Source organism: Rousettus aegyptiacus, unplaced genomic scaffold (genome assembly GCF_014176215.1).
Source record: "Rousettus aegyptiacus isolate mRouAeg1 unplaced genomic scaffold, mRouAeg1.p scaffold_m13_p_4, whole genome shotgun sequence".
In the NCBI taxonomy this organism is placed as follows: domain Eukaryota; kingdom Metazoa; phylum Chordata; class Mammalia; order Chiroptera; family Pteropodidae; genus Rousettus; species Rousettus aegyptiacus.
Genome location: NW_023416307.1, coordinates 42066028 through 42079969, shown reverse-complemented (window position 1 = coordinate 42079969; position 13942 = coordinate 42066028). Strand labels below are relative to the sequence as shown.

The window sequence follows — 13942 nt, the reverse complement described above, 5'->3', positions numbered from 1 at the left end:
CGCCCGGGAGCCACGGCCCCGGGCCGCGACCCGCTCCTGCCCGCTGGGCGCGGGGCAGAAGCCCGAGAAGGCGCGCGGAGCGCTCGGGGCGCTGGGGGCGCGAGGCGAGGGGCGCAGCGGCGCGGGCCGGGGAGGGGGCGCTCGTTCGCTCACTCTCGGCTGCGCACACGCCCGTACAAACTCTCACACAGACACACGCGGGGTGCGCTGCCGCCGCCCGCCGCTGCTCCTCCTCCCGCCACCGCCTTGAGAGGGAGAGAGAGGGAGGCAGAGAGAGCGCTTTGTCCGCGCGCCGCCGCCCGGCCCGGGACTCTGCCCCGAGGAGGCAGCCGCGCCGAGTCCCCGCCTCCGCCTCTGCCTCTGCCCCCGGGCGGGCCGGGCGGCCGCGGTGGGGGGAGCCAGGCTGAGGGTGGGGGTGGGTGGCGGGCGGGCGGAGGGCGGGGAGGGGGGGCGGAGGAGGAGGAGGAGAGACGAGGGCAGTGGAGGAGGCGAGGAGCGCCGGGTACCGGGCCGGGGGAGCCGCGGGCTCTCGGGGAAGAGACGGATGATGAACAAGCTTTACATCGGGAACCTGAGCCCCGCCGTCACCGCCGAAGACCTCCGGCAGCTCTTCGGGGACAGAAAGCTGCCCCTGGCGGGACAGGTCCTGCTCAAGTCCGGCTACGCCTTCGTGGACTACCCCGACCAGAACTGGGCCATCCGCGCCATCGAGACCCTCTCGGGTGAGCACTCGGCGCTGCCCCCCTCCCCCCGTCTCTCCGCGCTCCGGCCGGGACGGTGCCCGCAGCGAGGCCGAGCCCCGCAGGCGGCGCCGGGCGAGGGCTCTCGAGCCCGCACACTCACTTCCACGCACCAGACCCTCAACTCTGACCGCCGGCCCGCTCCTCGGACGGCTCGCTCCCCTCCCCCCACAGCTCTGGTGTCACCCTTTGCTCTCCGAGACTGAGCCCTGAGGCGACCCCTGTGCCGCCCCGAGGGTCCCCAAGGCACCCTCGTTCCCCTGGTTTCCCGACCTGCTCTCCAGAGTTCCCCACCCCCATCCTTAGCCACCGTCCCCCTTCTTCTCTGACCTTACGGTCACCCCTTTTGTCAGGGACCCCCAAGTCATGCATCTCCTGCTCGCTTGACCGGACCTTACCCCTTCCCCTGCCTCGTGCCCAGGACCTCTAGCCCTTCGGCGTCTTCGGAGCCGCAGTCTCCTTTAGAGCCCCCTCCCCGCCTCGCCCCGCGGTCCCCCACTTTTGGCACCCCCTCGGCCCCACCGTGATCACCCCCTCCGAGATTGCGAGGCTCCCCCAACCCCAGCCCCCTGCACGACGGTACATCTTTCTCGGTCCTCTCCGGAACCTCAGTCCCCTCTCGCTCTTCTCTCACGCGCTCCTATTTTTCTCTGAATTTTTTGTCCGATTTTATTGAGAAGAACTCGGGGCTGGGGGCTTTCCGCCGCCTGTCCCCCCGCCTCCCGCTCGGCCAGAAGCACCTTTTTACGAGGTGCCCTGTCTCAACTCGGTGGGGGCCCGGGTTGAGAACCGGGAAAGAGGAGACCGGGGGGCCCGCGAGCGCGCTGGAACCCAGACGGGAGACGGAGAGCGACACACACACGCGCGCGCGCGCACTCACCAACTCTCCCTCTCGCACACGCACCGCCCGGAGCCGCGCTCGCCCCCAGACCACGAGCCTTTGCCCCTCGAACCCGGCCGGGGCTAGAGCCCCTTCCCCACCAGCGCGCAGGGTGGGGGCGGGGCGGCGGCGAGGCCAAGGTGACACCCAGAAGCCGGCAGGGACTGGGCTCTCGCAGCAGCGGACCCCAGGGGGCTTCTGCGCGTCTTTTGGGGACCACCGGGAGGAGGGGGCAGGGAGTGGGGCGCAGCGGAGGCTTCGGGACCCGGGTTAGCGGAATGGAGAGGTGGGGGACGAGAGAAGCGGGGCCGTGCCAGCCTTGCAGCTTGAGTTTCAAATGAGCTCATCCTTTCAAATTGGCGCCGCTCTTTATTAAATTTGTTTTTCCGGTAATGCCACCCACAGCTATACCTGGGGTCGGATCCGGGCTCGCACCCTTCCCACCTCGTCCCGAGACTCGGGGCGTTCATCTTTCTTGCCACTGGGAACCAAGTTTGCCCAGCTGGAGCAGGGTAGGAGACCCCTTGAGGGTGCCCGAAGGCGGAGCCGGAGCGTGGAGTTCTGTGCGTGCCCCTCCTAGACCCCCGTCGGTTTCATATGAGGAAGGTTCTGAGTGCTTTAATTTCTGTTTTAAAGGTAAAGTGGAATTGCATGGGAAAATCATGGAAGTTGATTACTCAGTCTCTAAAAAGCTCAGGTAAATATATTTTGCTTAGTTATTTTGTGATTGAGCTTACGTATAACTAAAAAATAGACTTTAAAAATGTGCTTTTGTAGTTTTTTAAAAAAAGGCTTTTCTTTGTTTTGTTAGTGAAGATAACAGTTTAGGAAGTTACTTTTTTTTTTTTTTACTTTCATTATATAAGGTGTTTACTGGTCTTGGAAAATATCTGGTGCCTTATTGGGGGTGGAGGGGCGTGCTGAACACTAGCTCTGTTAAATTCGCTGGGACGGTTTAACTTGTTTATCAAAAGTTGCCTTCCACCCCTATCCTGCACAATGGCAACAAATTCTTGTTAAGACTTCCTGTGAGATGTTAAGAGTAAATATTTACTGTCAGCTAAATTGCTTAACTAAACTTCACGATTAATTAGTTTTCTTTTTTAGATATCTTAATGTCGAATAATAAAATTATTCAGTAAAGGGATCAGTATTTTGCATAGCACTCTAAAGAAGTGGGTTGTTTGGATTGGATGGCAGTTAAAAGCCAGACTTGTAGTCAGTGAGACTGATTATTGCTTCTGAGCGTTTTGTTGTTGCTGTAGCTTTTAAAATATGTTTGAGGCTAAACAAATATCACTGTGAAATCTATAGTTATATTTAAGTGCACTGCTGTTAATGAAGGAGTAAAAAGGTTTGTGGAGGTTGGATTTCTTACATGAGAAATATCTCTATGAGGAAAGAATGAAGGAGAACATCTTTTTGTAAAGTTTATTGTGGACTTTAAATTTGGGCCCTTTATTACTCATTCTAGATTTTTTTCCTCCTATGTGTCGTAACTTAGTTTATGTCCCATTCACATACATTTCTTCAACATTAGTCATTAAGTAGCCAAATTAGAGAGACTCTTAAGTGAAATCTTTGATTTACCATCTTTATAATCTATGATATTTAATAGTGTAACCACTTGAATTTTGCCAGGATTGAGTAGATTTTAAAACAAACTATTCTAATTTTATAAAGACTGAGATATTTTGTTAAAGTGGTTTTTAAATTGTGTGCACATTTATAGATACGTTTCATCTTATGTAAGCAGCAGAATATCTTTTGTTTGCAAATAATTCTGTGGCATGACAGAAAACTACTTAATACCTTTAAAAAAAAGAGGTGAAAGTTATGATTTGCAGCTTCGTGCGTAACATTAAGCCAGTTCTCTCTAGGAAAAGAAAATGTGTAACTGGTTTTTCAATTAAGTATTCTAAATTTGTATACTTTAAGATTATTATTATTTTTTGCTTGAGAAGTCAATGTTGTAACTTTCTGATATATTAAGTATTTATCCTAAGTTTAAATTGCTCATCATAATCATACAACACCTGAAAATTTGAGCATACTGAACAAGTTTTGAAAGAACCACCTAAAATATTTGATGGGCTATGTTTCTATAAATGCCTACTTCGATTGGCTATATAGCTGTCTTGAATCCTTTTGGGGGTTATAATTAGTAAAAAAAAATCACTATTATTTTAACTTAGTGATCAGTATCTCATTTCATGTTACAAAGTACATTTAATGTTGCAATATAAGTGAAATACTACTTTATCTAAAGTAACAAATATACTTTTTGACTTTTTTGTTTCAAAATGCAAAGATTATTTGCTGTTAGCTGGAATGTCATTGAAATAATTTTGTGGTGTTTATATAAAAGTTTAGAATTAAAAGCATGTCTTAAATTTTTAGTCTTAGTTAAATAAAGAATAATTGAGATTATTATAAGAGCATTTATATAAACAGCCTAATTAGTACAGGATTTCTTTGAACATGTGGATAATATGAAATACCTAGGAGGTAGATTAAAATGCACTGTGTATGATTCACTACACTGAAGTCGTCTGACATACCAGATGTATGCATAAGCTGCTGCTGTAGGGGGTTACATCATTTCTGATTGGATGGTTTTGATTTTTTTTCCCTTTATTAGTTTAAAATGCAGAAATTAGTTACTTGTACTGCAGGCTGAAGCAGGGATAACTAATGACATGTTGTGTGCTGAGCTAAGACTCCTGGGATGAAGCAGCTGTATGTTTTCATGTACAGGGCACTACCACTGTGGTGGCTTTAAAAAAGGAGGGCACTGTGACATTTGAAACCAAAGCTTTTATGTTATAGGGTGACTATTTTGGTGTTCTTTTGTTGCATTTCCATGAAAATTAACAAGTTAGGAGTAAATTTGTCAGCATTAAGTCAGTTCTATATGTGGTTTTTGTGTTAGTTGAAGTGAAAATGTGCAGAAAACAATTCATTCTCATTGCTTGCTTACTTAAAAAAGTTCAGCAATTGAGTACTCATTTTCTTTATATCGTTTTGATTTATTTCTTTTCTCAAAACTAGCCAGAGTTTTTTAAACTAATGATACTTTGGGAGGAGATGTTTTTATCTTATGAAATTATTGGCATGCCATTTGCTTACCAATTGGATCTTTTGTTAAATATCATTCTGGCATCATTTTATATGTGTTATTTTAGTAACAGATTAGATATTATTATTTTCTCAGGTCACTCAAAAATAAAAACTTTTCTTTTTGCCATGTGTTTTATTTTTATTGAATGCAAATTATTGTAATGTAAACTATGTACAAACCGTCTATTTCTTTCACTTTTTAAGTTGGTTTCAGGCTTTGTTGAATGGAAATCTTCGAATCTTTTATCTCTGTTAATATTTCTCGGTAGCATATATGAATCAAAGATTTCTTAAAGAGGAAAAACTTTGTAAGGGCTTTAAAATTCTGTCGAAAGTTGTGGAAATTTCCTTGATAGAAATACCATTTTTGATGTTGATGAGATTGTGCATGAGTGTATATATATACAGACACATACACGCACATGCACACTATTCTACACACATGCACATAACACACGTTGCAGTTAAGGCATATGCTAACCTGAATGTGCTTTGTAACTAAAGTTGAATGATTCTGTGAGAAACAAAACTTTGAAAAATGCAATTTCTGCCCACTTCTAGGAAGTAACGAAGTGGTGCTAGACATGCTTTCACTGAGATGGTGTGAATACTATGAGGTAGTGTAGGAAAAAGCTATGAATTTGTCTTTCATGACTTAAAAATTGGTAATTGTGTTCTCTCCAATGCAAATGAATTTGGTCTCCTATAGGAATGTTAAAGAAAACAGTATCTCAATTGTATTTTGCTTGTATGTACTACATTGTGTATAGTTGAATTAAATACCAAAAAAAAAAAAAAAAAAAAACCCACCCAACCTCAAGCCCTCCCCTGCAACAAAGGCTTTTGCTGCATCAATTTTTTTCATTTTGTAGTAACAGAAAAGACTTTATTAGGTTAAAATCATATGGCAGCCTCCTATATCAAGAATTTGTTGAATTAGAAATTGATGCCTGCATTTAATTATATAGATTCCATGTGTGAATGTAACATATTAATATAAAATTTATATTCAGTTGTCAGGTTGCTTTTGATTTGGCTTTGAGTTGGACATTTAGTTTCCCCTTTTAAAAAAGGCTATAAATTTTTTCATGTGGTTCTAGATAATGTCTGAGAATCACACATTTTAGATAAGTATTAGAATTAAAAAAGAAGCAATAAAGAAAAAAACTAGAAAGTTAAGGTGACAACATAGGTTTAAAATTGTATTTTATGTTTTTAAAAGACTAGTCATTTGATGTTTTCATAGCACATAGTTAAATATTTTCACAATATTTAGTTAAATATTGGAACCTTTGAAATCTACAAATCAAAATAGATTTTATATACTGCTTGATTTTTCAATTTTACAAATTTATATCATTTTTAAATTATATTGTAGAAGTTTATACAAGTATTAAATGGCTGAGCACCTAAACATTAATTCTGAAAGGTGATTTAGTGTGTAATACCAATTGTATTGACAAATTGTATTTTTTTAAATGATAATGATTCCTTGTAATTATGCCTGGGTATCAGATAACCAGTAAGGATGGTCTCAGAGTTTTGTCTTTTATTATGTTAACCCAAGATTACCATTTATATAGAGATGATGAGAGAAGATTAGCAATATTTGTATAATACCTTTCATATATAATGATCTGAAGTACAATATATTTTTCAAGAAGAAAAATTTTAAATGGACATTAAAAGATATATAACTAATTGCATATCAAAATTAACATTTCACTATTATTTTGAGTAAATGTTTTTATTTTATGGTAGTTGCTCTGCTTTTTGAAATGGAGTATGTAAATGGTGTTGAACTGTGCATAAAAGGATAGTAACAGGCACATTTATTAAAAGTAAAACTTTGAAAATCAGATTTCTATAGGAAGGAACTATTTATATATACTTAGTGTTTTTCAACTTTGTAAATATTTGCTGTTTACTGCTGAATTACTCTTCCGAGGCTGCTAATGAAATCCTCAAAAGTAGATGAGCAATTGGTCAGAGTTTTTACGGGATATTATTTGAGCTAAGTGTGTCATCTCTGTGATTCAGTGGGGTGTGTGCATATGGGTGTGTGTGTGCATGTGTGTTTTGTGGGGGACAGTAGTTTCAGACAGATGGTATCAAGAGGGATAAGGAGGAAATCTTTAATTGAGCAACAATTGCTCTGGATTTCAGTCCTGAAAAGGAAAATGAAAAATCATTAGGTGTTTGATCCTTGTGGCAAAGGGAATCCAATACAATGATACTCGCCTTGGCTGATGCATAACTCTTGGAGGAGGTTAACCTTGTGGAAGCCAGGGCATGGGCACCTGTAGTGGCCTCTTCAGTGAGCATGCCGTTGGAAGCACAAAATCTATTCTCTTTCCTTTTTGCTCAGATGTCCCCCTTTTATGGATAGAGTTAGTCAAGTGACTCTGTGAAGGCTTTGATGATCTATAACTCATATTTTAAGTGTTAGAAAATTCAAAGTTTGAATATGCATTTTTATTTAGAAATTCTATAATGTGGAAGGTAATACATTATCTTGCGAAACAAAAATACTCTGAGGAAATCAATTTCTTTAGAAGAAGCATAGTATTGAACAGGTTTCTTTGGAAGCTGTTTAAAAGTTGAATTATATTTCAAAAATATTTTTTTAAAAGTCTATTTAAATACCACCAAAGTGTCTTCAGTTTTCTTTTCAGTGTTAAAGAAGAGAGTGATGGCTTGACTTAACCGATTTTTTAAACCAAAGCTTTCAGTCAAAAGCATAATCTCTCAAAAATTATTATTAACTTCTTAATTTGAAGGATGAGACAGTTCTGTTTAATAAAACATGCCCAATAATTTATAAGTCAAAGTTTATCCTTTTTATACTCAAATTCAAGTTCAAATTAGTTTGGATAGTCATTCAAAACACTGTCATTGAAGAAAACATAATAGCAAATAAACAAGAAACACCTACCAGTTAACAGTCTTTACTCTCATTTGTCACCATTAAATTTTTTAAAAAAATCTTTTACTTTATAATTCAACTTCATCTTACAGACTTGTAATTTTCATTTGGTAACATGGACTGTATGGGTTCTATTTTGGGCAGTAAAATTGCAGAGTGCTCAGCATTATTTTTAAGGTTTTACTTTTCCTGTTTTGATCATAGACTTTAGTCTTGTCTTTCCATAAAATAGTGAAGAAAAATTATTTTTCTTACAGAAAAATTCAGGTTCTGTTGCTTTGGCTTCCAAAGGAAAGGGTTTAAAGTTTAATGGCATATTGAGATGTAGAGTAAGTAAACCAGAGACAATGAATGCTTTTGCATTAATAGCAGACAAAGAAGTCCAAATGCTAACCAGATGTACATCATTTGATAGGTGTATGTCTCCAAGCTTCTGGTTCTCACTAAATTATGTTTGCATTTTTGAGATACATATTGTTTGTTTATTTCTAGATTTCTTGGTTATTTATCTGTTCTACACTTTATTTTTTAAACTATGAATAGAGTTTCCTCATCCTGTTTACTATTAATAACATTTCATAAAATAGGTATTTTAATAAGTCCAATAAATGAAAATTAAGAGTTTTGATGTATGTTTTAGACTTTCTAGTATTTACCTATATCATAAGAAATGTTATACCTAATGACTAGGAAAATATTTATGAGACCATTGCAATGAGAATGATATTTTCAGGTTTTATGATTATCATATAATTAATATGTGTCAGAGTGTGAGAATTTGCCTAAGAGGGAAGCTTGGATTTTTAATTTTTGTTTTAAATGTGATCAGGAAAATGTGATTAGAAAGGTTGTTTCATGATTCCACGTGTCAATGTATAAGTAATATTAGTAGCATTATCTCAGGGAAATAGATGTATTTTTATTTATATGCTGCTTTTTACATTCATACAGTACTAATGATGTCATGTCTTCCACATATTATTTCCATTTATTTCAAATAATAATTATGTGAAGAAGATAGGACAATTAATATTGCCCCCATTTTTCAGATGAGGAAACTCAGTCTCAAATTATTTTAAATTTAAATTTTAATAATTTGCCTAAGGCCACATGGCCATTAAATAGTAAAGCAAGGGCTAGAACTTGGGTCTTCAGAATTTCAGTTCAGTGTGTTTCAACTTTATTTACTTTTTAAATTAAAAATGTCACCTGAAAGTGTTACAAGGTTCAAAGGGTGCCATTTACTAGTTATGGAAATATATAAAAATAGGTTTATGAATAATCCTTTGCAGCAATCTTATTCCTCCATCATCTGCATGACCTGTACTTCACTATAGTTTCCTAGAAAAAAATAATTAGAAACCGAGATAATTTAAAAATTACCAGCAGCCATTCTGTACACCTAAGCAGGTTGGACTTTGTTGTTTTTGCATTGCTTTTTTCAGGGTTGCATACCATGTGTTATGAAATAGTGCATTGCCAAGAAAGACGTTTCTTTCACCATCTGAGCCACACAAATCACACAGGTAACCCTGGAAAATGAAAGTGCCTTGTGGTAAATGATTAGGGTGGGTTCTTCACAGGTTTCAGCCAACCCATTGCTGGAGGACAGATTGTTTTTGGTTTGTTTTTTTGGTAGCTTCCAGTCCTTTCCCCAGATTTGGTGTCTCTCTTTCTGCTTCATTCTCTGTATGGAATATAGCTTTTTTCCCCTCCTGTGGAATGAGTACTAGTAATAAGATAGCATCCATAAAATTTTCTCAGAGTTCTTCATTAATGAAATGATCACTCAAAAACATAGTAAATAACTAAGCATATGGAGTACAGTCCATCTCCCCTTAATTGTAAACCTGTTCTGCATTTATCCTCTTGTGTCCTTTAACTTTTGTGTACTATCATATTTATGGTGGTCGTGGTGGGAGGGAGAAAGGAATTAGCAAGAAAAAAAAATGGGTGAAAGGTGATTATTTTCAACTCCCCAAGCATTTCTTTAAGTTAGTACAGTTCAGAGTGGGGTAGTGCATGTTCCATGGATTTCTGACTCAGAAGATGGGGAAAAGGAATAAAGATTAATACTGAGTAGCTGATGTACTGAGCACTGGACTAGGCCTTCTCTGTTTTATTTTATCCTCACAATAGCCAGGAGAGATCTGCATTTCATCCCTTTTACAGATAGGACTGTAAAACTTCAGACTCCAAAGCTATTTCTCCTTCCACTTGATCAAACCTACTTCAGAGAAGCGGTGGCCATTTTACCCTTGCTGTGCATCTAATTCAAATTAGAAATAGCACCCTAGCAATAAAGTAGGAAGTTTGATAATGTGTACATACATAGGTTGGTTATGGAGTAACTATGTATATTTTTCCCCAGCTCAGAGTGAGAAAGAATTTATACGTATACTACAGATATGTAGAAGAAGATAAGGAACTTAAATTTAGTATATTTTAAATTTAGTGTAATGGAAAGATAACTAAAAGTGTTATTCATAATTTGAAGAAACTTTCTTGAAGAAGCCTTATATTAGAAGCATTGGTAATTATATGCAGATAAAAATATGTTTTTTAAAATCATTGTGGTTAAGTGTAAAAAACATGTACGTATGCAATGTGGGAGGAGGGTCTGTATTCACGCTTTTGGCCCAGATATATTTTTAAACCCTGGAAAAAAAAAACTGAGGCTTTTTTGTTTAGGACCTAGAATGTTACACAAAATTTAGTATGCTTTCATTTCACAAGAAAAAATCAGTGATAGCACAGGGAGTAGAAAGATTTATATGTTCTTTTTGACAAAATACTTAAGCTTATGCATTTGTGGCTATCTTTTTTTTTTTTTTTTTTTTTTTTTTGTAGCAAATAGGACTTCAGATACAATGATACTACCAATAAAATGAGATGTATAAGAGTTTTGCTTCTAGGTATGGTGGTGGTGCTTCTTCAATAAGAACATAATTTTATGAAATTCATTATGAGATAAAAAAAATAATAGCTTTTCTCAGTCAAGAACCTCTAATAGAGCTTACAATATTATCAGAAAAGACATTCTTATCGCCACGTTATATTTTCCCTTTACTCTTTCTTTTTGAAAAAGCAAAAAGTATGTAATTGAATGGTGATTCTGTGGACAGGTTAACCTCAAACCACTTTATGAAATAAAGGATATTTTGAAAAACTCATGAGAGGACAGGCTGTATAGTTTTTTGTATCACAAGGAGACCTTTTATTTTAGTCCCTTCTGATCTTTGTGATTTTAACAATGCATATTTGAAAAATGGATGTTTTTCTTTATCATTGTGTGGGTAAGGTTTTGGAGTAAGATGTTTGTGCATCTTTATTTGATCAGAGGTAGATGATGAAACAGTTTAAACACTGAAAAAATGCAGTTTAGCTCCTCCAATTAGAAAAGAAAAGAAAAGAAAAGAAAAGAAAAGAAAGAAAAAAATGAAAGAAGGAAGGAAGATGGAAGGATGAAAGAAAAAGGGAAAAGGAAAAGAAGGAGGGAGGGAAGAAAGGAGGCAGATGGCCACAGAAGCTTAGGTGACTGAACTTTGTCATGTAGCTAGTACCTTCTCTGTACTTTCAGAGCACGTGGAATATACTGGTACTCACTGATGGTGTACAGAAGACAGTAAGCGATTGCAATGGTGGCAGCGGGACTGGGAGTCTCACACAACTTGTTCTTTTCTTTGATGTCTAAAAACTCTAGGAGTATGTGGCTGGCCTGCCCCACAAAAGGCTTTGCATTTCTTTCTTTGAGGCCCAGCACTGGCCACTTCCTTTCTCTCTCTCTCTCTCTCTCTCTCTCTCTCTCTCTCTCTCTCTCTCTCTCTCTCTCTCTCTCTCTCTCTCTCTCTCTCCCTCCCTCCCTCTCCTTCTGCTTTTCATTTACATAGGGATGGTGGGGCAGGGCTGGAAGGTGCCTGGTGTGCAGGCCAGCTTCGACCCTGTGCCCTCTCTCTGGCTGAGCTTGGGGAAGCTGGGAGGCTTGTGTGTGCTTGCTCAATGTGTTGGAATGTATGGGTTCTGTGGCATACACTTACTCTCGGCATGGTGCAGCAGACACATGCTCCTCAGTGGTTGTAGGGTCAAACGTCTTAGGCTTTTGTGAGTGGTTGAGAGCTTGGGAAGGATTTAACCCAATGCTGAAAGTCCACCTTCCCCCACACCATCCCCCCATTGCCCCCCTGCTGCACCCCACGCAGTACAATTGTATTTATTCTTTGTAAAGGGAAAACAAATCTTATTTTTAAACTATTGAAAGATAGAAAACAAAATTGTGGGTGCATAAATAATCTGGCCTTTTTCCTGGATCCAGCTGTATACTTTTTTCTTTCCTTTTCAAGCTGATAGTGATGTCTTCAAATCATGGACACTGAATTTGTAAACTAACCTTTTAAAAACTCCCTTCGTGTTGCTTCTAAAGATTATGATGAAATTAAGGATCTTTAAAAACCAAGTTTTAGGCTCAGATATTTAAAAACGTAGGACTAAATCTCCCTTTTAAGGAATAAAGAACAAACTACTAGTTGATTTATATTCTTTAAATTTCTAAGTTACTTGATATTTTTAAAAATCTACACTTTTTAATTAATTTTTTTCTTCACAAAAGATTTGAGATGACAAAGGTGCCGGTAGCTCATTTATTTGAAATGAAAACAGGGATTTAGGTTTATGAAGTAAGTAAGTTTAAAACGGACTTTGTTTTAAGGGTTATAAAAGACTGGGAACAAGTGGTTAGTTTTATATAATTCTTTATACATCATAAGAGATTTGCCAGGGAAGAGTTAGCTCTTTGGTTCATTGATTTTTGTGTTAATGGATTTGCTGTATGTGTCTACTTCAACCATGATTTCAAAACAATAATTTTGATATTAAAAATGACTTGTAGCTTTAGTTCACATATAACAATTATGGTCAAGGTGTTGATATCTGCCTTGAAAATTTCCATGCCAAAGTTGTATCTTTTATTCCTCATGGCAGTATTTTTAGCAGTATATTCCACAGAGTCTTAGGATTCTGAGGAGATGCCAAATTTATGGGCAGAGAGGGTAGACATATGTACATGGGAGATCCTGGCTTCTTACCTACCTTTCAGTCAGAAGACAGCTGCGTTCATTGCTGTTTTATATACTGGAGTTTGGTCTAGAATTTGGGATTTGCTGCTTTAAAAAACGGTTTGAAAGTACCAGCCCCATAGTAATTAATTCTAGGCCTCGAGTCCATTCCTTCCTCAGGCATTCGAGCAGATACAAAGGTCTTTCTTGAGGAAAGTTTAGACCCTGCCTTTTGTTACTTCTGAATCTGCTTCCTCTGAATGGCCTTCTATCTCCTGCCGCTTGCACTTTAGTAACAAGTGTTTGCTTTGCCAGCTGCATGCCAGACTACTACATCTATGGATTTTTCTTCAATCAGCAGCACAGCATGTTTGCCCTTCAGGAACTTTCCAGGGAATGGACTTCTTGGCCAATGATTATACTCTAGCTTTTGGCAGAGTCATTAGACTCAACTGACTTTGAAGAGTGATGGATCTGGTGACAGGGGACCCCTCATTTATTGAGTACAAATTTTTGCTTCAGGAGGTCTAAGCAGGTTGGCCTTCTTACCCCTTCTTCCAGCAGACAAGCCCTACTTTTATCCATTATATATGTTGGGGTTCTGTGATTACTGGGGTGATCTTCAAAATATTTTCAACCGGTTGAAATGGATGCTCAACAAATCAGAAGGGATATGAGCCATTTTTACTCTACCATACACTTCAGTATCAGTCTTGCATGCATCATGCTTGTTCAAAAGCAAAATTTTACTTCAAAAAGAAATATATATATATATAAAATTAATTAAAAACAATTGATTAAAAAATTAAATATATTTTTTATATATCACTAAGAATATATATATATTCTCTTAGTGATTTCTTAAGCTGTGGCCAGGGACTCTTGGGGGCAGTCCTAAAAGTCTTTGGACTTTGGCGTCTGTGTTGTTTAGAAGCCTCTTGGGTGGTTCTGATGCCCAGAGAGAGAGGAGGCTCCCCTCTTAGCTTCACTCCATGTTTCTATGCTCCATTACCCTAGCTTTCTGCAGACTGGTCTTCAAAGATTGATGGTTTCATATCGTGCACCCAAGTTCTGTAGCAAGACTGTCATAAGAAACCACCATATATTTACAGGGGCCTACACTCAGATGCCTGCAGATTACATAAGTGGCGGCAAGGGGTGGGGAGAGTCTATGTTCTATGGTGTATAGAAGGGGTAACTGTTAGTTCCAGCCAACTGTTGCCAC

General features: G+C 39.2%; 1 protein-coding gene across 3 annotated transcripts in view; it reads left to right on the top strand.

Moving 5' to 3' along the window:
• The first annotated feature begins 448 nt into the window (after nt 1-448).
• The window catches only part of IGF2BP2 (insulin like growth factor 2 mRNA binding protein 2), a 145694-nt gene continuing 132200 nt past the window's right edge, over nt 449-13942 (top strand). For 2 of the 3 annotated variants that reach the window (XM_036218781.1, XM_016159737.2), the window contains exons 1-2: nt 450-722; nt 2257-2317. In XM_036218781.1, coding sequence (XP_036074674.1) covers nt 545-722; nt 2257-2317 — 239 coding nt within the window. In that variant the 5' untranslated portion in view covers nt 450-544. Of the gene's footprint in view, nt 723-2256; nt 2318-13942 lie in introns of all 3 variants that reach the window. The other variant, XM_016159736.2, reaches the window with a different exon arrangement.